We start from the raw sequence: 27,712 nt of genomic DNA, 5'->3' as shown, positions 1-27,712 counted from the left end.
ACTTTGCAAACATTAGGAAACTACCATTGTAGAGTTTTAGTGTAGTATCAAAGGATATTACCCACATTCATCTGAAAAGGCTATGGAAATACTGTCCCTTTCCAAATAAATATCATTGTGAGGTCAGAATTTTTTTCATTTATTTGAAACCAAACAGCTTGTAGCAATAGATTGCTTGTAAAAGCTAATATGATTATCTAGTTGGTTATTTTTCACTAAACCAGATATTAAAGAGATTTGTAGAACTATGAAACAATTCCATTCTTGTGGCCCTTGGGTGACTCACTCCGTTGAGCATCTGACTCTTGATATCAGTTCAGATCTTGATCCCAGGGTAGTGGGATCCATCTCTGTGTGGGACTCCATGCTGACTGAAGAGCCTGCTAGGGATGCTATCTCTTTCTCTCTCCCTCTCTCTCTCCCTCCGCCCTTCTCCCCAGCTCATATTCTCTCTCACTCTCTCTCAAATAAAAATAAATAAATAGATTAAATATAAAACAGTTCTATTCTTTTTACTCAATTGTTTTGTTTCAGAAAATACAGTCTTGTGAGTAAAAATGTTCCTTGTGTTAATGTGTCATCAATTATTAATATAATTTTAATTGAGTTTATAATACATAGTTTAACATACCTCAGTTTTAATTTGTAATACAATGTTTATGAATGGATAGAATCAATCTAAATGAACAAAAGTTATTTAAGGTCTCCTATAATTTTTAAGAGTATAAAGGAATTTTAAGACAAACAAGGTTGAAAACTGCTGGTATACATCATAGTTTTTTCCTCTCCCTGTTTTTCTCTCCTTTCTGTTTCTGTCACACACACGCACTCTTACTTTCTGTCTCCCCTATTGTGGAATGATTTCTAGTATTGTACCAGTATAATGCAACTTAATCATTGTATCTTAATAACATTTTTAATTTCTGAAAGTGCTAGGGTATTTCCACAGTTGTTTTTATCCTGAACTTACTTTTTATGACACGAAATATATATTATTCAAAATCAATTTTAGTATTCAGATAATCACAGAAATTCATCTTAGTCGGAATGCTTTATTTATATTAGATTACATCTTAGAGACATTACTTATCTTAGAATTAGCATCTGTCTATGCAAGAACAAAAATATGCAATTTGTTTATTTAATCATCTTTATTTGTTTACTTGTAGATTTTGAAATTTGAATAAAAACAGAACCCTAAATATTTCCTTGGAAATACTACTTGTCAAACCAGTGCCCTTGTTACGTCTTGTCTTTTTATGAGCATATTAGTAATCGGCTTATAAATTGCTTAAAGTCAGGAATCTTGCCATTGACTTTTGTGTGTATTCCATACACACAAATAAATATTTGATACTTACGTTTGTGAATTACTCTGTTTTTATAAATCTCTAAGTAACATTTCCATTTCATTCACAATTAAGGACAAACATGATTATATTCATACTGATACATTAATGATGTGGAGAACTTATTAAAAATACTTTTAACATCATTAGGTTATAAATGTTAATTAACATATGAATATATATATCTAATGACAGTATTATAGGATTTCAATTTTAAAGGCTCGGTCTTTAATTTTTTTCTTCTTATATGTTTAACCAAGGATTTCTGTCAACCATTTGTCAACCTAAAAATAAAAACAAATGAAGAAAAATATTCTGTACAGCAGGAACAAGAAGAGAAATAAAGCCAAATCGTTTTTATTTCCTATTTTTTATCACTTTACATTACCATCATGTGGTTTTGTTCAGGTTTTATAAACTAAAATACACAAAATTTGAATTGAAAGTCTTTATTGCTAACCCAAACTAAGTCTGTTATACACAGCTGTGTTTAAAAGAATGCTATTGTTTATAATGGAATGTTTTAGAATTTCAAAGTGATTTGGCAGTTTAATAAAAGTCCTCTCTGAAAAAGTTTGCACATTTTTTGAAAATAATTGATATAAAGTGAATTCTATTTATTAAAACAGATAAATCATTTGTGGACTTATCAAAGCAATGCCATTAAAAAAAACTGTCAATAACCACGTGTGTGTGTGTGTGTGTGTATAGATAGATAGACAGGTAGATTATATAGATGCATAGTCTCATTAAGCCCTTAGAGTAACATGCTTAAATTATCCAAATCAACTAAGAAATTTCAAATAAAATAATGAAGTATGTCTGAAAAGAAAGTGAGAGCCTACCTGTGTTAAATAAACAAGAAGTACCTTAGAGAGTTTGAAGAATATGAAAGAAAAGTTTAAATTCTCAACAAAAAGAGAAACTAATCCATATTTCCAATGTATTACATATATTCACCTCCTTTTATATTTATGTTGTCTTACACACTGATAAGTCTATACATGAATTCTATGCAATTGATAAGAATTGCATACACTACTTACACTATACTATAATGACATTGTACTCAAATTTTTATAATTCAGTTGTGCGTATAAACTTAAAATTTTTCCAATAATTTGCCAGGAATGGCTTATAGCATCTCTGAAAGCACACTCTTCAAATGAGTAATGGCTATTTGATTTTTCTTTGAGAAAACCAACCTAAAGTAACAATCTTTGTTGATGCTTGCTCAGATCAGGTGGACCAAAACAGCAGGAAGTGCCTCTGACAGATTCCAAGACTCAAGTGTCTTCAATGAGACTTTGAGGATTACAAATATTCAGCGACACCAAGGAGGCCGGTATTACTGTAAAGCAGAGAATGGCTTGGGGTCCCCAGCGATAAAGTCAATCAGAGTGGATGTGTACTGTAAGTAACTTACCTAGAAAACTATGATTAAGTCTACTATGGATTCCTGTCTGAAAACTTGAGATCTTTTTTTCTTTTTTTATCTTACGTCTGTTGAGAAAAACTAGGGTTCATTCCCCACAGATGGCATTCTGCTTAGTTGAGGATAAAAGTGTGTAAGATAATTATAGCTTATTTAAGATATTTCCTGAAGAAAGAATCTCCATTATAAACTTTCATACGTTTTTATGATAAAGTAATACATTTTCATCATTTAAGAACCAGAATAACTAGAAGACAATAAGGGTTACTGATGATAATCCCACCCATGATCGTTAGGGTTTGAATGTATATACTTCCTATCTTTATATATAAGTATATAAATGCATTTCTAATTACATAAAGAAAAGATTATGCTATGCATACTGTAACTTGTTAACTTTACCTCTGTGTGAAATCAGCTATTCTTGTTTTTGGAAAGGCACATCATGTAAGTGGTATTTGAATTGGGTTGTGAATGACCAAAATCCACCTCTGTTAAAAGTAATCAGTACCTTGGGCAATCCAGTGCCACTCAGAAAGTGTTTGTTGATTTATTTTGGTTGCCAGTCTCATTTTTCAGCTTTTTGCCGTTAGTAAATTTACTTAAAATGTTCTTGGTCTTACCTTCACCAAAACAAATCAAGGACCTACATTCACTTCATCCTTTTGCACAAGTTTATCCATCATTCCATTGTTTTTTTTTTTTATGAGAACTTGCATTTTTTTTTTTTTTTACTCTCTACTAATTAGAATCCAAAAGTTTTTTTTCTCCTCAAAGTAATTCAGATACAGTAACAAGTGAGAAGTTCCTGTTTTTCTACCTATCTTTTTCACTGTGTCCCTTTCTTTTGTTTTTTGATGTGGAAAAAGTGATGCATTGTTAGGGAAGTGACTAGAATTATACATGATTTATATATTGCACCATTTGCTGGATCTTAATTTAGTTATTCAGGTGACTGGAAAGTACGTAACAGGGCTGCATTTGTGATTCATCTTCCACTCTTGGATGCTTGGTCCCTTCCTGGGAAAGAGAAGAGAGAAGTCCTATCCCATTCTCTCTGACATCTCTAGCCCCTTTGACATCCACTGATATAATTTAGGCATCTGCATCCTATGTGCATCCATGTGCATCTCATGGCACACAGGTTGGCCTTACTCATATACCACCTGACCACAGTATAACCTCTGGCCCTTCTCCTGATCACATATTTCTAGTTGTGTTCCGTGAAAACAAAACAAAACACTATTTTTATATATAATCTTTTAAAGTTTTTATTTAAATTACAGTTAGTTTGACATACAGTGTGATATTAGTTTCAGATATACAGTTTAGTCATTCAACACTTACATCATCTGTGCTCATCACAAGTGCCCTCCCAAATCTCTATTGCCTACTTTACCCATCCCCCACCCACCTCCCTTCTGGTAAATACCAGTTTGTTCTCCATAGTTAGGAGTCTGTTTCTTGGTTTGCTTCTCCCTCTCCCTCCCTCCTCCCTTCCTCTCTGTCTCCACCCCCTTTTGCTTCTTTCTTTTGTTTCTTAAATTCCACATATGAGTGAAATCATACGGTATTTGTCTTACTTTGACTGACTTATTTCACGTTGCTTAATACTCTCTATCTCCATCCATACTGTTGCAAATGGCAAGATTTCATTAAAAATTACATATGAACAGCCATTCTAGAAAACAGCATTGATGGTTTACATTAATTTATAATTAAACTAAATTTAACCTAGTTTACCTAATTACATAATTACGTACTTCTATTATATAACTTTCTAGAGTACATACCTGTGCTTTTTTATTCTTATAATTGTGGTCGTGACGTTTTAAAACACACAATTTCAATACCTTAACATGATTCTAAGATCTAAGAAGCTCTGTAAATTGAATGAGTATATTTTGTTTTGCTTTGTTGGGCATTATTGGTAAAGTTTTTTGGGGAAACCTGATGTGAACTAGTTTGTGTGGCAACCTCTGATCTAAAATTAATCACATAGAAAAACAGAAAAGACTTTATGCTCTTTATTTACCCTACTTTGTATGAATAATCATATGTTTTACTCAGGAAATTAGATATTTGATTACACAGTATTGCCACAGAGCCTGCTGGGTATGTTATATATGTAGTACATGGTATATGTACCATATTATCTTATAAAAAGCTGAAATATTCTTAAAAAACATTCCCCAAAGGTTTTGAATAACAGATTGTAACACTCATTACCACCACAATAGGTTTGATAATAATTTAAACAGTTAAATTGCTGGGTTAAAAACCAAAGACAAAAGGGGAACTGACATTTTTAAGGACATAAGAAATATTATTTTTCCCCTACTGTTCTGCTTTAAACCCACTCTGCTGCATCTAGACATCTCTTGCTGTCTAGACTCAGTTGCACATTTTTGTAGAAATGACAGCACTGTTCCCTCCAGAGCTCCACAGCCCTGTTAGTCTTTTAAGACTTGGGTCACCTTCGAGGCAGCCAGGAATGAAAGCACTGGCTTGTTTCCTTTTTCTTTGACTTCCTTTGGGATTTCCCCCCTACAACCGGGACCTGACAAACATATTATTCTGTCTTTTAAGGGAAATGGCACTGTGATACATATCAGAGTGAAGTACTTCCAGCACTTTTCTTTGTGCCCGCGATTTATTAGAAAGCTATTGAAAATTATATTATTTGAGAAAATAACATGTATTAAGTTATGGACCATATGAATAAATGTGACATTGCTTGAATATAAATTTTCCAGATAATGCCTTACCTTCGGGAAAGATCTCTGGTTTTGGGATCTAGATTTATGTTTTAAGTGGTTATGCCTGTTCTTGAAGGACTGGATAAATAAAGGCCTCTAGAGAGTAAATTGTTAAACATTTTAACTCATGAGAATACTTCACAGTCGAGACAGCTAGGCCTACTTGAGGAATCTATGTGTTCCCGATATAACCTTGACTGAAGACTACAGTTTTTAGGCTTAAGTATGTGTTAAAGCAACTTTATTTCAAGTACTTTTGCTCTGTTTTAGGAAATGATAAAATAACAGCACCGATTTTCCTGTTTGTATCCATGGTTTTAGGTCATCATCTAAACTGTAGATTTCTTTTTCTTTTCATAACTGGCTCTCTGAGTGGAACTGTCATCAATGCCGACAGAACATGGAATACAAAAAAAAAAAAAAAAAAAAGAACATGGAATACAAAATATAGAAAAACCTGCAGATAAGGATTAAATTTGCAGTAACAAACAGGCTGGTGATGGCTCAAATTTAACAAAAATTCTAATAAATAATATTATAATTCAGCCTTGAATCCCCTGTCCCCGTAAATTCTCTCGCCTTGCCCGAGGGCCAAGATAATAGATTATCTCCAAAATGTGCCCAACAGAGTATTAATTTAAAGCCACCATTTTTATGGAGAGTTTTCATAACAGTGAAAATGTACATCTTTTATTAAACCCTGTATTCTAATCATAAATTTCTAGAGTTTAGAGCTAATACCAACCTAAAATAAAATTTTGTGATTGCTCATCATTACTTTGATGAGGAAATTTAGTTTTTGGAAGAGGAACCTGCTGCAATGCTAATTGATATAAAATGAGGTGGGTTTATTTGATAGATATTTTGAAATATTTGTGACACTGTATTAACATTTTGATCAACTGGGGAAGATTTATTAATCTCAATTAGCACTTTCTTCCCACAAAATTTTCTGAAATTTCTTGTAGTAGAAATTGGACCATATAGGTTTTATAAAGCAGCTACCAAATGTTGTTTTATCTATTTATTTATTGTAAGGTTTTTGAGTGAAAAAAGACTCCAAGGCAAAAGGATCTGCAGAAGGAGTTTTATTGCCCGCACCCTCTGCCAAGGCGAGAGAATTTACGGGGAGTTTTATTGCCTGTATCCCTGGGCTAGGTTCCATGACTCCAGAGAGAGGGGAGTCGGGAAAGTCACGGCCTGGTTGGGGGTGGTGAGGGTTTTATAGCCTGTTAGTGCGGGTTCAGATAACAGGGGTAGTCTCTTGACTGGAAAGTCCAGGCTTGAAAGGTTTAAATTTCTGTTTCCCGCCGATGTAATAACGGCCACTGATGTAGTGGTGGGAAGGTCAGCCATCTTAAGAAGGTCAACCATCCTAAGGAGTGGTGGGAAGGTCAGCCATCCTAAGAAGGTCTGCCATTCTGTGGTGTCTCTGCCCCACCTCTCAGCCGGCCCAACATTTATTTTTTACTATTTCAATGAAGAATACTATTTTCTCTGTGTTACTATTTTGACAAAATGTAACTATATTCCTTAACTTATATGACCTATCACTTGTTTTTCTAAGAATTATGAAAGTATCCCAAGTGTTCTATGAGCTACAATTTCTTAATAAAAAGTATATTTTATAACAGGGAGATTTCATAACCATGCAATGATTTAATTGTTTTTCTAAAATCTTCCCTAGTCATTTATATAATATTTCTGATTAAAAGCTAATCAATTGCAATCCATCTTTTGGTAGGTTATATAACTTCTAAGAGTTTGAAAACTATGGTTACATGCTTGAAAGAAACTTGTAGAATTAGTACTACTTAAAGTTGCTGATTTAAACATACATTTTCTTTATGTCTTCTCTCTAGAACCATGCTAAAACAATAGTAAAGGAATAAAACAACAACAAACACATACAGGATAGAGAGAATTGGAGAGGAGATGAAGGAAAAACAATTTTGAAGTAAAAAAATCAGATCAGGAAATGGCCACTGCTTACTTAGCATACTAAAGAAAGCTTAAATCAAAGCCATCAGTTTAAAGGACAGAACTGGCATACTCATGCAGTAGAATCCTTAAAAAGCTCAGCAATTGGAGACACCACTTAGCTCTTCAGTGTGAATGTAATTTAGTCTAAAAACAGAAGAATTGGCCAAAAGTCTATACAGGAGTTACATACCCAGATCTCCTTCCACATTTCACATAATTCTTTGCCTTACCACATCCTTTCCACCAGCTTCCCAGTCAACCCCTACAGAAGACTAGAATTCATTATTTGTTTGTTTGTTTGTTTGTTTGATTATGTGAGGTATTGAACCTGAGAGACTTTGAACTAGGTAAGAAACCTGGAGCCATCAAAAATAGGAGGCAGCATACAGTAGTTAAATCAGGGTTATTAAGTCAAAATTTATATGCTCAACACAATCCCTTCTCATATTCGTTTCTGAAAATGCCTTCCTGGCAGAATATTGGAGAATTCCTGTCTAGGAAAACTGATCAAGTCTGGAAGAAAGGCTACAGATCCTGACAAGTGGGGGACTTGGTGACAACAGTCCAGCTAATACACTTACAATGAAGCCTACTATTGATCGCAGAACTACCAATAAGCTCTTTAATAACTGATTCTTAAATGGGATATACCATACCCCCAAATTTGGGACACTCTTCTAACAAAATAAATAAATAAACAAACAAACAAACAAACAAACCAAGAGAAAGAAATGGGGAAAAGAATTCAGGAAGCAAGGAGAATTCAGGGGCCAAAATACAAAATAAAACAAAATTAATGATTAATTAGTATTCTCAAAAAAAAAAAAAAAAAAACCCAGAAAATATTGCATGTATAACAAGAACAGGAAAAATAAAAACAAGGAAATTTTCAGAGAATAGCAAAGTACTCTTGGAGTATTGAAAATGATAACATAGTGATGCCTGGGGGCTCAGTCGGTTAACTGTTCAGCTTCAATTCAGGTCATGATCTTGGGGTTCATGATTTTGTGCCCTGTGTCAGGCTCTGTGCTGACAGCTCAGAACCTGGCGCCTGCATCAGAATCTGTGTTTCCTTTGCCCCCACTTGTGCTCTGTCTCTGAAAAGTAAATATTTATTTTTAATTAAAAAATAATAACATAAAAATCAACAGAAGGCCTGAAAGATAAATTTGAAATCTTACAGACAGCAAAACAAAATTTAATAATCAAAGGGATGGAAGAAGAAAGAGAGGATGAGAACATGGAAGAATTAGTCCAGCTGATCTAACATTTGAGTGGAAATTCCAAACAGAGGAAATATAGGTAAAGAAATTTAAAAATTAAATTAAGAAAATTCCCCATCATATTTGGACATGTATTTTCAATTACTAGGTATCTAATATAATGCAGTAAACAAGATCTACACCAGAACACATCAATATGCAATTCAGAACACTAGGAGAAAAATAAAGATCTTAAAAGTTTCCAGAGAATTTTTTTTTTTCCAAAATGGTCACAAGTAATGAAGTAGTAATTAATACGGTACATGTCTTAATAGACTCAGGAAGCTAGAAAACAATGGAGTAAAGCGTTTGAAATTTGGAAGGAAGATTATTGCCAAACTAGAATTCTGAACCAGCCATTGTTTGCTTGTTTTTTTCAAATAGAAGGTCCTTTTTAGAAGAAGACATTTTTAAACTGATAAAATTTCCATTTTTTTCTGCCTTGTTCCCTTTCTAGGACACTCCTTTCATGTATAGCACAAAAACTGGGAATTAAATCAAGAAAGAGGAAGAGAAATAATAATAATAATAGCAATAATAATAATAATAAAATAAAAAGGAAATTGTATATAGGAGAATATAAAATGGAATCTCAGAATGATAACGAAGCAAGATATCATGATGATAGCTATCCATTGAGTCTCAAGGGAAACCAAGACAGACTGAAGCTGGAACAAAAAGGCTCCGTTAAGGACTTTTTCATGAAACATATGTGACTGGTGGGTTGCCTGACTTTAGAAAGGAATTTTACACTTTTTATGGAAAGCTTAATAATGTGGTGATGATAGGTGCACCCACTATTGAGGATACAAAGTGTAGGCATTATTAACAGAAGACAAAGAAAAATTGTATGAGATGAAATGTAATTGAAATATATTACAAGGTTCAACTGTGAAGAATACTTGCATAGTCATCAATAACAGCAGCACTTGACTTAATCAAAAATATGTTAGGGATGCCTGGGTGGTTCAGTCGGTTGAGGGTCTGATTTTGACTCAGGTCATGATCTTGCAGTTCGTGGGTTCAAACCCAGCATTGGGTTCTGTGCTGACAGCTCAGAGCCTGGAGTCTGGAGCCTCCTTCAAATTCTGTGTCTCATTCTGTCTCTGCCTCTCTCCTGCTCACACTCAGTCTCTCTCTCAGAAATAAACATTTAATTTTTTTTTAAACATGTGACATACCGAGTATGGGAGAGGGTTAGTATAAAAGGTTTGGTATAGTTAGTAAAGGCTTCTCTAGAACAGGAAAAAAAATCAGTAAGACAATATGAAACTTAGAAAAAAAAAAAAGGCTATGAATAGCAGTTAAACATTTAGAAATATTCAAGGCAAAACCAAGACTGGTTAAGCGATGAATTAGAAAAGATTGCCTCTAGGTATTAGAAATACTTAAGGTTGTGTTTTGTATAATTATTTGGCTTTCTAAACTATGTGCATGTATAATTTGTAATTTTTTAATTAATAAAATATAGATTTGAAGATTTTGCCTTGGAGGTGCTGGTTATTAAGCTCCTATAAGTCAAAACTAATTTCATTCCAAATTGTATCAGAATATTGTTTTCTTCTTAAATTTAAGACTAGAGTTCTATTCAGATTTTCTTGTGTTCTTCATAAAAATTGATATCCCTTGGGGCGCCTGGGTGGCTCAGTCGGGTAGGTGTCCAACTTCAGCTCAGGTCATGATCTCACAGTGTGGGTTCGAGCCCCACGTCAGGGTCTGTGCTGACAGCTAGCTCGGAGCCGGGAGTCTGCTTCGGATTCTATGTCTCCCTCTCTCTCTGACCCTCCCCTGCTCTTGCTCTCTCTCTCTTTCTCAGAATAAATAAAACATTAACATTTAAAAAAATTGATATTCCTTGATATTTGATGCCAAATAAAATTGGCTGAAAAGATATTTTACAATTAAAAGATGGGCAATAACCAGAGACATTGGTGCCACATTCTGATTTTCCCCTGAAAACTTGATAGGCTAAAACTCAGGTTAATACATTACCATTTATTTGCATGTTGTTTAGGATAAAACTTGAAAAGTAAGTTTTGACTCTTCATTCATTCAACAGATATTTAGGTGGCTAGTCAATAAATAATTCCATTAAATTTTGTCAATGCAAATGGGAATTATTACATAATTTGTACTTCCATTGAGTTTAAGCTGCTTGAAGAGACAACATGGAATATATAATTAATTTAAATGGAATACAAATATTAAGCAATAAGACAAATAACAAATTATACTACACAACAATAATAATGTGTCAGATGGCACAGAAAATGTAGTGCTGAAATTAAGAGTCTTGTGGATTCTTCTTACAGAGCAGGGTCTCATGGTTTGTGGTTTCTGTCCCCACATCGGGCTCTATGCTGACAGCCGGAGCCTGGACCCTGCTTTGGATTCTGTGTTCCTCTATCTCTCTGCCCATCCTCTGCTTGTGCTCAGGTCTCTCTCTCTCTCAAAACTAAATAAACATTTAAAATAATTTTTAAAAAAGAAATAGGGTTTACATTGTAGTTTGAAGGACGAGATTTGAGAGAAAATTACTCATGACGTTTCTACATGTCTTTTGGCAGCTTTCATTCTGAAACTTTTGTTCTGTTTGTGTAGCAAAGAGCCTCTGATATTAGAGATGGTGTCTGCCTCTGGGGTAGAGGGCAAATTTGTGTTCTGACTAGGGTAATAAAAGTAATGTCTTCCTCAGAAGCAAAGATTGAGCAGATTTGCTAGAGGACCTTTTAAGTTTGAAAGTTTCCTGAGCTCATGATTCCTCAGCTGTGTCTCAAACTTCGTGGGCTGCATTCATCTAGGCTGCCCCCAAAATGTCCCCCTGGAAACTGATAGAGGAGGAGAACCCATGAAAACATGAGGCTCATATATCCATCAGAGACATGAATAATAAGGTCCTTTGTCTCTGACCCAGGAGTCTCATTTCTTCAGTAAGCATCCATTAAACTGTGACAGGACATGTTAGCCAGCAAAATAGGGAAAATACAGACTGTTGACTGTTAAGAGTCTTTTTGATTTTTTTTTAATTTTTTAAATCTTTATTTATCTTTGAGGCAGGGTGGCAGGCAGAGAGAGAGGGAGACACAGAATCTGAAGCAAGCTTCAGGCTCTCAGCTATCAGCAAAGAGCCCAAAATAGAGCTCAAACTCATGACCTAAGAGATCATGACCTGAGCTGAAGTCCAACACTTAACCAAATGAGCCACCAAGCACCCCTAGACTCTTAAGAGTCTTGACACAGAGTTTAAGTAATTAGAGGGGAAGGCCAAAGGTATTGCATAATGAGTGAGCATTTTGATTAAAGGCACAGAAGAGAGATTATGAGACTGTATTTGGGGGGAATAATGACTATAATGGGGGGGTTAGAGAAGGAATGAGTCTTTAATTTGAAAGATGGGCTTCCAGATTGTGTTGAAATCTTTCTGCCAGTCTCTTCAGACCAAATGAATGCTTCTCTGCCATGTATGTAACATCTTAGGAAATTATAACTTTAGGACTTCAGACTACTAATGGGAGTCAGCATTCTCCTAATACTAACACTGCTTCATTTGCCCTCTCTAAGAAGCAGTGACTACTCATTGGGAGTCCCAAGATCCGTTTTAGGAGGACTAGAGCATTTTAAATATTAATATAATATAATATATATATAATGTTTATATATAACATAATTATATATTATGTATTACATAAAATGTATATATATACACACACGATATATATACTAATGTGTGTGTGTAAAGCACGCTCATAGAAGTTTGAAGTTCTCCTACTCAAATATATTTGTTACCTTGAGACTCTTGAAGGCATTTAAACAACTTTCTAAGAATGTGTTCCCCAATTCTTTCACTTATTCTTAGCCATGACTGTATTGCTCACAGGGTAATAGAGGTCATACAACTTTAAAGGTTAGGGTTTGATTAAAGATGATTTTTAATTCAAAATGAAATTAGATTCAGAGGCATTAGCTTAATAAGTTTTCATGTGTGCAGACACTGTTCACACATGAGACAAATCTTTTTCAGTATCCATTAAACATTTTGTAAGCCTTCTTATTTCTGAAACATATCCCTGCTTTAATTTCACTTAGGTAGATTGCTGCATTTCATTATATTCAGAGCAAGTAGTGATTTTTTTGGTCCTTGTCTGTTAGATTAATTTATTACCTTTTTACCTGAGAAATTAGTGGGAAATTAGGATGACATATTACCAATTTATCCCCCAAATACAATTTACCTGTGTTAGAAAGAAAAATTATAAACTACACAGTTAAATATTATTGACAATGAATTGTTCAAGTTTATTTTTATTGGACCCATCATCATGACTTCTAGCTAACAAAGTTTAAAAAAAGAGCTAGAATGACAAATGGGAATTCTGGTACCAGGCAAGCATTGGAAGAAAACTAATGCCTTAAGTCCATCTCATTAAGCATGATTTTCTCATTCACCATCCCTCCTCCGAAAACATTCACTTTGGGGTTGGAAGGTCTTAATAATGTTTGATGCAGTAATTATAATGTTTATTAAAAATGGATTACAGTCATGGTAATTACTCTATTAATAAATTTCAAGACAGAATTGTCAGTATTGTGTATACTACAGATGAAGAATACTTACTTATTGGAGTCATTTACTCATGGGACACATGACCAATCTCATCCCATATAGTGTTGGAGTTACTAATATCCTTCAGTGAAAATAAGAGGTGGGCGTATAGAGACATCTGCCAAGTCGAGGACCATGTCAATCTCATGCTGATAAGGCTTGATTTCCTATAATCTTAGATATGAACAAGCAGAGAAAAACCTTTAAATCCACCTAATTTGTTCTGCTCAATTCTTATATAAAGTGTAGTTAGATTTTGTTAATCTATTTTTACTAACAAGACTTTTGCTTGCTGGTTTTTAAGTGCTTCTTCAATTTTTTGTGTAATGTTTGTAGATGCTTTTAAATTGCATTGGCTTTCCTATAACTTTTAGTATGCAAACTTACCTACTCTTTCTTTCTTGTGACCATTTAGATATTTGAACTAAACCATTCTGATGCCCTGCACCTTTTTTTCACAGATTCATTATTTCCACTTAATTTACTCTCCTGTGTATGACATTTCTAAATATATTATCTTCTAGTGAACTCTCTTAATGTGCTAAGTTTTATCAGTATTTTTCCAAAAAGCTTTAGTAAATCTGATTCATTGTTTTACTACAGATATGAGTTGATCCACATAGTCTCAATTAGAAGCATTATCCTTATAATCAAGGACTTTGAATTCTTACTAATAAAATTGTTTGCTTTGGCTTCTTAAAAATAGTTATAATATTCTACTTTCTTGACTATATTTATCTTGTCAAATTGTTTTAAACAGATACTTGAAAATTAACATTCTTTTAACATTATTTGTGCAATTAATAATACTATAAACCTAAAGGCATAATCATATATTTAGTCCTGTTTCATTTTATTTTAATCTCTGCATAAGTATTTTAAGGTTTTAATATATATTTGTTGTAGAATTTCATTTCCTATTTATTCGTTTAATTTTGTCATATTTTCCTTTTTTACTTAAAAATATTATTGCTTCTTATATTTTATCTCATTCATTGCTAAAAATATTTCCTGGGGGTAAGACCAAGATCAAACCACTCTAATATGCTACAAACACATTTGTAACTTTCAGCCTATTTCTTGACCTGTAGTAGACTCTTTCGTCCAATATTTATTTGCTTAATACACATTTAAATTCTGTATTCTCAGTTTTGGTTCATCTAGGTATGGTCATGAGACTAGTTTCAGCCAGTGGCATATGAGGAGAAGTGACATATGTCCCACTCAGGTCAAGTGCTTGAAACATCGCACATAATTTTTCACACATTATCTTGATTGTGTACTGTATCTTTACATACAAAGGCTCCAGTAACGAGTCTAAGGATCCTCTGGTTTTTGGAGCAACATGAGGGAGGATATTGAATCTCACAACCACCATTTAGAGGACAGCTACCTAGGATACCAATTGTATAGGAACAATTGAACTGGATTTTTTTTTTCTTTTTGAGAGAGAGACCACATAAACATAACCACGTGCAGGCACACATGAGCAGAAGAGGGGTGGGGTGGGGGTGGAGAGAGAGAGGAAAGGGAGGGAGGGAGTCAGAATAAGAAAGAGAATGAGAATCTTAAGTAGGACCCAGACAATCATGGAAATGCTAGCCAAAATCAAGAGTTGAATGCTTGGAGCACCTGGGTGTCTCGGTTAAGCATCTGACTTCGGCTCAGGTCATGATCTCACAGTTCGTGGGTTCAAGTCCTGCATGGGGTGAGCACAAGTTTCCCTTCTCTCTCTCTCTCGCTCTCGTTCTCTCTCCCTCTCTGCCCCTCACCAACTAGGGCCCTCTCTCAAAAAAATAAAAAGTAAAATAAAGACTATCAGAACTAGAATTAAAAAAAAAAAAAAAAGCATTGGATGCTTAACCAAGTGAGCCACCCAGGCGCCCCTGAATTGGAATATTCATAAGAGGAAATTGTTTTGTTTTAAGCCATGGAGGTTTTAGAGATATTTGTTACACTTATCCTAATGGCTGTCTTCTTGGTTACAATTTCTGTCTATTCTCCATTTTCACAGTGTACTCATGAAGTTATAGAGCTCTTAAAAAATGTATGGGTCATTTTGTTCTCTTTAGCACATCTGAATGCTTTAGAAGTAAGTACACTTCAACAAAACAAACTTGCCAAGAGAAGAAACCCATTTATTGATTATATGCACAAAATGGGTACAGTAGGAAAATTACTGATTTCTCAGATTTTAATTATACTATATCTGACCCCAGCGCAGGAGATACTCCTGGTCTGAGACCTCTCTCCCTTAGAACTCTCTGTTAATGTCTTCTGAAGCTGAAGCAATTGTTTTAGATTCTCAGTTCTCTCATTATTTTTGAAATAAGCCTGTGTCTCAATGGAAGAATATAACATCAGTATGCTAATTTATTCTGCACATATTCCCAATTTTTATAATATCTCACTCAAATTCTGTCCATCAAAAAAGAATCCAATTTTTATTTGTCTAAAGCTGCTACAACTGAAGTATAAAGAAGTATACTTATTGTTTACTTAAGAAGGCTAGTTTAGTAATTTGGTTCAGTCCAACAGTTTTACATTCTATCTTACAATATATTTTAGACAAACAAGATTTAATTTAAAGCTAAATATTTGTATAGCCTTTTTTGTTTGTTTATTTTTTATTTTTGTTTGTTTTTTAATGATAAAAGAGGGGTGCCCAGGTGACTCAGTTGGTTAGGCATCTGACTCTTGATTTTGGCTTAGGTCATGATCCCAGGGTCATGGGATCTTGTCCCCTGTAAGGGTCTACACTGAACATAGATCCTGCTTAGGATTTCTCATGTCTCCTCCTCTCCCCACTCTTCTGCCCGTCTCCTGCCTAACTTTCTCTAAAATAAAATGAAAAGTTTTTAAAAAGTGAAGTGTTTAAAATAAAAAATAAATAAATATGAAAAGAATATTCATCTGTGAAGGATGATTTCTACAGTGAGACTGAAATCTGACTTTCATTTTTATTCTAACCTGAAGATTAGATGATAAAAGAGATAATTTCTTTAGAAAGAGTTCCTTCATATATAAAAATGGAAAATATAAAAGACCTCACTAAGTCAGGCTATCAAAACTAAAGACTCTCCCTGATCAACCAACACAGTAGATGTTGTTTGTGCCTTTCCGATACCCTGTTTTCACTCGATGTCTGTATATACAGGAGAAATTTCCAAATGTGTGTGCCTGAAATGCCATCCTGTAGGTTTTCTTTCATATTCTCAACAGGCAGAAGTTCTGAGAAATTAATGTCCATCACATATTCTTCAAAATATTGTTAGTGATAGTTGGTACATAAATACCGCAGCTCCCTTGCTCCTTGGATAGGATGACCCAGAGAGGCTCTCTTTCACTGTCCCAGAGTTCCTCAAGAAACTCTGAATTCTAATTGCTCACAGTTGTCACTAGGTTAATAATGTTCTCTATGTTTATTTTCTCACTTTCCAAATAACCTACTGGAATTTGTTGGAACAGTTTCAAATGTACTGCTTGCCTTTGAATCTTTGTCTCACACTTTGCCTCTGGGGAAACTCAGAAGGTACATTAAATAAGAAAACTTATTTAACTTGATATAATGATATATTATTTGGAATGTTAACAAGTAGATTTTAGGTGTTCTTTGGTGTTTTTTTTTAAGTTTTTATTTATTTTGAGAGAGAGAGAAAGGAAACATCAGGGAGGGGAGGGAAGGGTGGGGAGAAAGAAGCCCAGGCAGGCTCCATGCTGAGCATAGAGCCCAATGAGAGGGGCTATGATGTGAGTTCATGACCTGAGACAAAACAAGAGTTGGATGCTCAACTGACTGAGCCACCCGGGGCACCCTGGTAGATTTTATTTTTATGAGCGAGCAACACATTTGACTTATTTGTATTTTTATAGTCTTTATCAGAAGTTATTTTGTACAGAATATTGCTCTTTTGGTTACCACATATTTTGACTTATCATATTTGCAGTATAAATTTTTATATAATCACAAAACACCTTTTTAACAATAATTTCAACTTCATTTCAAAGTATAGGATTTTTTTGTTTGTTTATTTATTTTGAGGGAAAGAGAAAGAGCAGGAAAGGGGCAGAGAGACGGGGAAAGAGAGAATCTCAAGCAGGCTCCACGCAGTGAGTGCAGATCCACACGTGGGCTGAAACTCATGAATCATGAGATCATGATCTGAGCCGAAATCAAGAATCAGATGCTTAACCGACTGAGCCTCCCAGCTGCCCCTCCCACAGTGTATAATTTTTTGTTTCATGTCTGGAGAAGAGGAAGTCTTGAAGTCATTTTGTATTTTCTTCTAACAGTGAGTTTCGTGTACAGTTGTCAAATTTAATGGAACAAATTCTGTAGCACGTCCTTGGGCCTTTAGAAGACCTACCTTTTCTTAACTTCCTGTAAACACTGCGTATTTCATACCTGGTCACTGATTCTTGTTCAGAGAACATAATGGAAAAGTTGTTTTTTAAATCATTGTAGTCCTGTCTTTACCAAGCTGATTATTATCCATTCACTCCTGGTGAAACATCCTTTTGAGAGATATTCACTGAAGACCTACTGGAAGCCTTCCCTCATTCCACAGGCACACAATTAGAATAACTACCAGCAGCTTTCTCTCAGTTGTTCTGCACCTGTTCCTGTTGCCTTTAGATTGTGATTATTCAACCTGATTCTGAAAATCCCAAATGTTCTGTTAGCCTTCTGGATTGGAGGTCCCAGAAGGCCATTTCCAATTAGAGTCTGTCAGTTTGCAATGTTAATTGAAGACTCACTATTGCAAAACATTCTACTGGAAACTATGCTGAGAAATATATCAAAAATACAAGGCCTTTGCCCTAAAGAAGTTCATAAGTAGTTGGAAATTTGGAAAAAAAAAAAAAAACAGACCTAGAAAAGAACTGGGTTAAAAAATAAACTGATGAGTAAAAGTAGTATGTATATTAAAAGTACTAAAAGAAGCGTGATACAAAATATGACATTAATTAGAAAGTCTCCCCACTAAATATATTAAAGAATTCAAGAAAACAGATATAACTATTATATCAATGTAATTTAATTTCTAGGTTGTTAGTTTTATAAAAGCTATCAATTTTTGAGCAAACTTATTAACTGAAAAGTAGCAGTTCTTCACAAAAGTTGATGACTGTTTAGAGAAAAATGTTTGCGTCTAAATTTAGTAAAGTTTCTCTTGCATATCTAAAAATTACTTAAGATTTTAAAAACATTTTTTAATGTTTATTTTTGAGACGAAGAGAGACAGAGCTTGAGGTGGGGAGAGGCAGAGAGAGAGTGAGACCCCGAATCTGAAGCAGGCTCCAGGCTCTGAGCTGTCAGCACAAAGCCTGATGCAGAGCTCGAACCATAAACCATGAGATCATGACCTGAGCCAAAGTCGAACGCTTAACTGACTAAGCCACCCAGGAGCCCCTAAAAATTACTTATGACTTTTATCTGTCATAGTAAAATGGTAAATTCATTGATTAAACCAAGTAAAAGTCCCTTAAGGAAAAAAACAAAACCAAACCATTGGCTATGTGAGATTCCATAGCCAAAGTTCGATGGCAGGCTGATGCTACTGAGTCAGCCAGAGAATCGGAGTTGGCATTCACTGTTATGATTAGCAGTCCGTTCATGAAGTGTCGAATCTAGATTCTTCCTTGAGGGCAAAGTCGGCTACTGTCAGCTCTGTATTGCATACATATTTCATTTAAAAAAAGAAGAAAAAGTTAGGGAGGAATGATATAATTTGTACAAATAAAGTGAGTAAGTAAAATGATTTGAATCTGAAAAACATGTAAGAGGATGTTTAGTTAGATTTATTTCCCATGTTTTTAAGGCTAGTCTCACTGAAAGGATAAAGGAGAAGTTTTAAGAGTCAATTATTGCTCACTTACATATTTAGCTCTCGAGGCCATTATATGACTTATATACATCCTCTGAATTTATTCAGAATGTATGATACTAATTTAAATTTAAAGCCCAAGAAAACCTAGTAAACTTCACTTCTGCATTTCTCTTTACACTATGAGTAAGATGAAATAATTTAAAATATGAATTCTTGACTAGCTTTATAAGAACAATACAGAAAGAGTCTCAAAGAGAGTAAAAAAAACTATTAGATTTTATACAAGATAAGAAGTTGTTTAAAATTAAAATGATTTCTACCTCCAACTTTTAGCAAGAGTTTCTGTTATTTTTTTTCCCTCTGACAATTGAAGGCATTGGTTCTTGTCATTTTAACTGAGGATATTGGAGAAGACATCTAGCCTTGTCTTGATACTTTATATTTTTAAAATCTTAGCTCTGTTCTTTTAATAGAGAGAGAGATTTAATGAACAGTTCTTAGCATCTGAACTGTAGTTGTGTGACAGAATACCAAATATTGACGTATCCAAAAAGTAGCCTACTTTCAAGTTCTTAGGTTGAAAGTGAAATGAAAACATCTAAACCCTGATAGGGAACAGTGCAGTGTGTTTTTGTTGTCATTGCTGTTTGTTTTTAATTGTTTTTTGTTCATGGCCGCTTGAGTTTGTCTTCAGGTTTAGAACATAAAAATCCAGGTGTCAGGAGATAACGATGACATGCATTCAGGACATCCAGCTGGCTGTGAATAAAGTAAATGAAGGGTTTGTTCATTTTTAAACATTTTCAGGTGTCCATCCCTAAGAGTTATATTCAAAATGTGGAGTGAGCATGTAAAGAGAGGCTTTTAGAAATCTTTTCTAATTGTCAGAATGAGTTAAATTAGCAATAGAGTGGCAGATGCCATTTTGTAATCCCACCTCCACTGTATGGTCCCAGTACCTTATCACCTCACACCTGGTTCTTGCAAAAAGCCTCCCAGCGGACCTCTCCTCTGGTAATAGTACTCTTCTAGAATTTATTCTGCATGTAATTGCCAGATTCGTCTCTCAAATTCCAGCCTCATCATAGTACTTGTCACTAAAAATTCTACAATCATTCTGTACTTTTTTTTTTTTTTTTTTACGAATTCAAATCCAATTCCCGGAGCTTGTTATTTCTTTTATTTTTTTCTATTTTGTTGAAATTTAATCCCTCACACCCAGAACCAATGTTCTCCTCCCATCCTGTCCTCTCTTCCTCTGCTCCCCATTTTCTAGCTGGCTGGGCCCTCCCTCTCCTGCTGCTGTAAGAGCCTGGACTTACGTCCACCCCCACACTGTGTTCCTGTTGTGTCTTGTCCTGCATCCTCACCCCCTCTGTTGTGTCCGGGTACCCGTTCTTGCCTATACTTCAAGGTTCCTTGCTGATTGCTTGAGTTCCTTCTTTATCCCATCTCCTGGGAATTATAACTTTTTAAAAAAATTTATGCCTCAAAAATGTAGTGTGATAACCTGCCTCTTTATTTCACACGTCTACAGTATATTTTGTGAAGCCTCAAGGCCATTTTACGACTCAGGGTTTTTCAGATTTTAGAAAGTCTATTGAGAACATACAATATTTTTTGTAACATTACCAGTGAGACCTGGGGCACTGCTTCATGAAGAAAAACATTAATATTCTTCAGTTCTCTATATGCTCTGAGTCATGTCAGTCATGGAGTGGGATAAATTAACTTCATAAATAGCTTCAAATCCTTTGATGACAGTGTTTGTCACCTAAAGAGCTTAGATCATGTCAGAATTTGCTTTCAAATGGCTTATGGGAAAACTTTCCCTATTGAGAGCTTTATGTACTTCAGAATTGTGTAGAAGAAACTATGGAATTGTATATGACATTGTATACCTATATTAATAGTTATTGTGTATTTTAACAGGTAATATATAATGATTTACACCTATAAATTTTGTTTTTCTAAAGGTCTTGTAAACTTCTGGAAAGCAGAGATCTCATTATGCCATTTTTAAATACAGTCTGTCCAAATGACCAGCTCTGTGCCAAACTTATGGTAGGGTATAAGAAACAGGTGTTTGTAGAGGGGTAGATTGATTACCAAACAGCACCTAGAGGTAGAATCAAAGTGCTTGATCTTAATTCTTTCAGACTGTGTATCTGGATTCTTCCTTATTTCCACTTGCAGCCTCTCTTTTATAACCTCTGCATTCTTAGACTATAAATTTCCTCAAAGTAAAGATTCAGGCAAAGAAATGATGGCATGTGTCTGTATTTCTACCGGGAAAAAGAGAAATCTTAAAGGCAATTCACTGAGAGGGCAGTGTGCTGTAGTTAGAAAACTCTAAGTTAGAATGTAGTTTTTCTTTCCTTTTTTTCTCTCTGAGTATGTAGCAATGTTTTCAATAAGAAGCTGACATCTGGAAAACAATGCTTTGGAATAGTGCCCTCTTTGGGAGTTACATTCTTTTCATCTGATGTCCTATATAAGGAACCATTCAGTATTCATTTGACAGACAATTCTGAAATGACTTCTGTGTGACAGATTCTGTGTGACTCAGTGAGGAGACTAGAGTGCTAAAACAGAATCAATGCAGTTCAGACCATCAGAGAGAGTATGATCTGGCATAGCAGAGTTAAGATCCTTGCTGTAGTAGCTGAAATCTGAGCTAAGTTTGAGGAATCATGGTTCCATTTCTTTCTCTACTAGCCCTGAGACTTACTAAATTAATGACTTCAATAAAGAGACATCATTTCTGGGACTCAGTTTTTTTTTCTTCTTTCTAAATGAATAGATTGAACTAAAGCATCCTTAATTACTGTAACAGTTTTAAGATTCTTTGACTCTTTTTTTTTTTTTTTTTCATTGAAAGGATTCTTTCTGCTAAACCAAAACACATCTAGAGTGAGTATTTTGAGTGTGTCCTGGGGCATGGAAGAGAAAAAAAAATAAAACTCCTAATACACAAATATTTACTTTCCTTTTCTAAGAACTATTCTGAAAGAATTCTTGTGTGATCTATGAGTAAACATTTTCTGAGCACCTATTTGGCTTGAGGATATTTAAAATATACAAACCAAGCCATTAATAAGTTATAGCCTCTTTTGTAAGTAAGAATAGATGTAAAATCATAAATACAAAGGTGTATTACAGAAGTTCAGGGGAAGAAATGGTCTTTAAAGATTGGCACAATTGGAGGAATGTTTTGAAGCTATAAAGAAAGAGTATATAGTCAGGGCGCCTGGGTGGCTTAGTCAGTTAAGCGTCCGACTTTCGCTTAGGTCATGATCTCGCAGTTCCTGGGTTTGAGCCCCGTGTCGGGCTCTGGGCTGACTGCCAGCTCAGAGCCTGGAGCCTATTTCAGAGTCTGTGTCTCCCTCTCTCTCTGACCCTCCCCTGCTCACGCTCTCTCTCTCTCTCTCTCTCTCTCTCCTAGAAATAAATAAAAATATAAAAAAAAAAAAAGAAAGAGTATATAGTCAAGATGAGGGAGAGGGAGTATTTCTGATGGGGAGAGGCACTGGCTAGGTGTGGGCACATTCCTAGGAGAGCATGACTCTATTATGTTGACAGGACAGATTGATTTGAGTAAGGGTTACAGGGCAAATGTCCTCTAAATATTTAGGCAGTTTCCAGGAATGCCAAGTTAAATAGTTTGCATATCATTGTTGGGCAATGAGGAGTCATGGTAGAATTGCAAAAGCAAGGGTGTATATATACACACACACACAGTTTATAATATGGGCGGGGGGAAGAGCTGGTAGAAATGTGAAGAATGAAGAGAGAAAGGATTAAGACAGAAGTTTATTCTTTTTTTTTTTTATCCTGGTTACTTGTGTCACTCCTATTTTAAATAATTCTTTTTTTTTTAAATGTTTTTATTTATTTTCTGAGAGAGAAAGAGAGAGACAGAGAGAGAGAGCGAGAGAGAGAGAGAGCGCGCGCGCAGGAGAGGGAGGGTCAGAGAGAGAGGGGATACAGAATCTGAAGCAGGCTCCAGGCTCTGAGCTAGCTGTCAGTACAGAGCCTAATGCAGGGCTCAAACCCTCTAACTGTGAGATCATGACGTGAGCTGAAGTCAGACACTTAACCAAGTGAGCCCCTCCGGCACCCCTTAAGTAGTTCATTTAAGTCTTCACACATATTAGTGGTATAGGAGGAATTAGAAATGAAATTTTTTAACTGTGTGCCTTTGGTATCACAGTGAAATTGTCTTAGAATCAAATGATGCTGTTATTGAAGGAACTGGTAAATCTGCGTTGTTACCGGTTTTTTTTTCCTGAACTCAGCCGAACACTGTGGGGCCGAGCTGTTTGAACTATTGTCGATCAGCTTGTTCTACTCCTAACACAATTAATACTGAGTGTAGAGAGGGTGTTGCAACTAATCAGAATTAGAAAGAAGAATGAGAAGGTATATTTGAAAGGATAAAAATATAGTCTTCACAGTAGTTTGGAAGAGCATGAAAAACTTACCTGAAATGATGTAACAGATGATTATGAGGAGTGTCCGTAAGCACATTAGAGGATTTGGTTTAGTTGTTTTCTTTTTCTTTTTCATAATTTCCTTTCCCATTGAGTTTGTGTTTTATTTTATTTGAAGACCATGTAGGCACACACCACACATCCTTTGCATATGATGGTGGTCAGTTTTAATTAATTATTGCTACTCAGTTTTCTTACTCATAAACACTTACCTTTGTCTTCTATACACTTTCTTCATGCAAGGTAAGCATGAGATTTTGTACTGAAACAGAAGTGAATCCCTCGAATTGGTAGTTTTGAGTACAATTAATAGAAAAAATAAGGTGAAATGACCACAGTCAATATGCATAAAAAGTTATTAATTAGTAAGCTTTTCAATAAAGACTGTATAGTCCTTTGAAAATGTGTAGCATGCATGTGCTAATTTCTAGTTCTCACTTTTTAAAATATCCCCATACTGTGTACATGCTTGTACATATTATATTTTTCCAACTCTGATTTTTCCTGTTGGCACCTCTTGGGAACTCACCCTCTCTCTACCCTCGCTTTAAAAAAAGCCCCAATTATAAATATATATAATTTTAAAAAGCCCCAAATATATTTATCTGTTCATTTGTAACCAGAGTGTGTGCTCAGAAAGTGTTGTAGAAGTTTCTTTCTCACAGCACTAAAGCCACATTACCATTCTTATCTGTGTATCTCTTCATCTCTTTTGGACACTTAAAAAATTACCCATCTTTAGTCCAAGTCCAAGACCTTGCTCCTGATTTAAAATGAGGCACATGCCACAGAGTCATGCCATTTTCACACTCCCTCAGTGTCCAAAGCTCTCAGTCAGGTTTCTGAAAATTGCTGTGTTTTATAAAAGCCTCTGCCTCCTGGGCTTCTCCTTCGCTGTATCTGTCACTGTGCAATCCTGTCCAGCCTAATTAGGAAGCATGGTCCATTGGATTCCACATAAAACTGCAACCACCAGCGCTCCGTGAGCACAGTACTCTTTACTGAAACTTGTTCAGGTGTAATGGAGGCTGATTTGCATCCAGCAATACAAACAGCCTTACCTGGCTTACCTGGCTGTTTCCACCCAATAGAATTACGACCCTAGTTTTTCATTCATCCTCAGTGCATCCTGACGTTCTGTATCTTCCTGGTGCTTTCTCTACGTTCTTCATTCTCATTCTTCCTTTCAGGAACAGTACAACAGTCCCCCATGTACCACCAAGTCCTCTATCGTGAAAAATAACATCACCCTTTTCTGCAGCATAATATCTCCCTCTGGCCTTTCCAGTTTCACCATCACCTTGAACACTTCAAAATATATATTTTAAAAAAGTGATCTTCTTGGGGCAACTGTTGTCAAATATTAGATTAATAAAATGTCTCTACCTCATTATAGTTACATAAGAAGGATCTGGATCTCTGTAACTACACAGTACCTAGGCAGTATCCATGATTGATTCTGTTTGTTTATACCTTTTTAAAATTTAAATTAAATTTAAAACTTTTTAGAGAGAGAGCATGAGCAGGGGAGAGAACAGAGGGAAGCAGGGAGAGAGAGAGGGGGGAGAGAGAGAGAGAGGGAGAGAGAGAGAGGGAGGGAGAGAGAGAGAGAGAGAGAGAGAGAGAGAATCCTAAGCAAGCTTTATGGTCCGTACAGAGCCTGATGTAGGGCTTGATCCCATGACCCTGGGATCATGACCTGAGCTGAAATCAGGAGTTGGATGCTCAAACAACTGAGCCACGCAGGCACCCCTACATCTTTTTTCCCCCAAAAGTTGATTTATTTTGAGAGAGAGAGAGAGCACACACACGTAAGTGGGATAAGGGCAGAGAGAGAGAGGGAATCCCAAGCAGGCTTTGCACTGTCAGCACAGAGTTTGACGTGGGGCTTGAATTCACGAACTATGAAATCATGACCTGAGTGGAAATCAAGAGTCAGACACTCAACCAACTGAGCCGCCCAGGTGTCCTCACCTTTTTTTTTTTTTAAATAAGTATAGGTATATGTTAAGACGATACGGACAAAGCTTTTGGTTCAGGTCAAACATGACAACTGAGAACTCTCTTCAGATATTTATCCACCAGAACTGGAAAGAAAAGTTATTTCCCAGTATTTCAAAGATTTCTCTTCACTTTATTTTTATTTACGCATTGTTATAGTAATTTTGGCACAGGAATTTGTTCAGCCACCATGTATTAGGCATCAGTTATGTGCCACTAATCTGGACACTGAGGTCAATGAGGTGTCATCCTTATGAGTACAAACAGTGAGCCAAGCTACTGGGTTCCAGTACTGGGTCCACACATTATTAATTCTATAATTCCTATAACCATATAATCCATACATTTTTAATATCTGAATCTCATGCAACTAATTTTGCTCATTTTAGAAATGGAGATTATAATACCAGAATTATACAGTTATGGTAAGGATAAAATTAGTTGACGCATGTAAATTTTCTGGTTCAATGGCTGACACAAGTCAGAGTTCAGAAAGTCAACTCCTGATTGCTACAGACAGGCAGTGTGCTGGTGATATGGGAGGACAGTGAGTAGTTACAAGAAGGATGGTAATCATTGTCTGAATTGTAAATTTAATATGGATGGATGCATGGAATGAGATAATTAAAAAATCAGGAAGTTAGTATACTGCTTCCAAGGGTACAGATCCAGTGAACTAGAGTCAGAGTTAATGTGATCACAAGCATCCATCTCCACCATTACCATCTTCATGGCCTGTGGCAAATTGCTTAGCTCCTTTTCAAAGACCTAATGGTGATATCTAAGGATATCTAATCCATATCAGTGTTGTCATTATCTAATCATCACAATTACATTTACTAATATTAGTCAAGTGCCTACTATTCATTTGGCAAAGTGTTAAGCCATTGTAAGGATTTTCTTATTTAATTCTTACACCTATAAATGTTTAGAATGGTGTTAATTCAATAATGAATGTCTACGAGAAAAATGTTAGAACAAAAAGAGGCAGTAGATGTATCCTACTGTTTTTATTTGTCTATGCTTAGGTACAAAACACTGCATAGGGCATGTAAAAATAATTGTAAAACTATTAATATGATCACTACTCAACTAACAATAATAAAATATAACATTTCATAGCACTTCATGTCTACTGCATACTTTGTCAGGTATTTCATGTGTGTGAATTCATTAAATATGCATATGGGCCATTTCACAGATACTGAAATGGAATATAAGGAAACCCAAGTGATGTAAGACAGCAGGAATATTTGATGGCCAAATTGAGATTCTGAGGGGATAAAATCAAAAGCTCAGATAGATCACTTCAAGAAAAAGGACCTTTCTTCCTTTGTAATCCCAAGGCAGGCAAGAAGGAGGTAGAAAAAAAGAAACAGATGAAGTAGATGGGCAGTGTCTGGGAAACTGCATTTGGTGAGAATGTGGGCCAGGGGTGCCTTAGAGGTCTGAAGAAAATTCTGCCTATTCGAAGCAGTTGTAAGGAATGGGAAATTTCACTTATGTGGAGGAGAGAGGCTTGTGAAATAGCACAAAAAGCTGTTAGTCTGAACTATAAGTACACAGGTGTGGAGGAGAGAAAAGAATAGGAGTCCCATGGAGAAGAGGAAACCTCCATGTGTACAATGTCAGAGATAGAATGCCTTCATATGATTTCATGATCCAGGTAATCTTGTGAGAGGGTGACTGAGCTGGGGTGAAAGTTATGGTTCTTTCAGTAGAGGGTAATTGGGGAGTATCGAGCTAGTGAAGATGAATCTGGTACTGATGTGAATATTGAAGTCCCTGGCTTTGATGGCAGGAGTCATGGTCGAGGGTGAGGTAGTAAACTATGTGTAATAAAGTTCCTCATGAAGTTGATGGCGTTAACAGGTTAGCAGATGATAGAGTAGGAATAGGAAGCAAGGAGATGTGTGTATGAGTGATTAAAAATCAAGCTGGTAGATAAATTATGGTATTAAATTATTACTTTAGTACTTTCAGTAAGCCAGATATA

General features: G+C 35.4%; 1 protein-coding gene across 1 annotated transcript in view; it reads left to right on the top strand.

Annotated features, from left to right (window-relative positions):
- Positions 1-27,712, top strand: part of MDGA2 (MAM domain containing glycosylphosphatidylinositol anchor 2) — a gene marked incomplete at its 5' end in the record, with an annotated part of 465,609 nt that overhangs the window by 88,243 nt on the left and 349,654 nt on the right. The window contains one exon of the mRNA XM_039218217.1: positions 2,588-2,762. Coding sequence (XP_039074148.1) covers positions 2,588-2,762 — 175 coding nt within the window. The remainder of the gene's footprint in view (positions 1-2,587; positions 2,763-27,712) is intronic.

The sequence above is a fragment of the Hyaena hyaena genome, unplaced genomic scaffold, assembly GCF_003009895.1.
Source record: "Hyaena hyaena isolate Hyena2069 unplaced genomic scaffold, ASM300989v1 scaffold_743, whole genome shotgun sequence".
Taxonomy (NCBI): Eukaryota; Metazoa; Chordata; class Mammalia; order Carnivora; family Hyaenidae; genus Hyaena; species Hyaena hyaena.
This window is presented reverse-complemented; position numbering and strand designations above follow the sequence as displayed.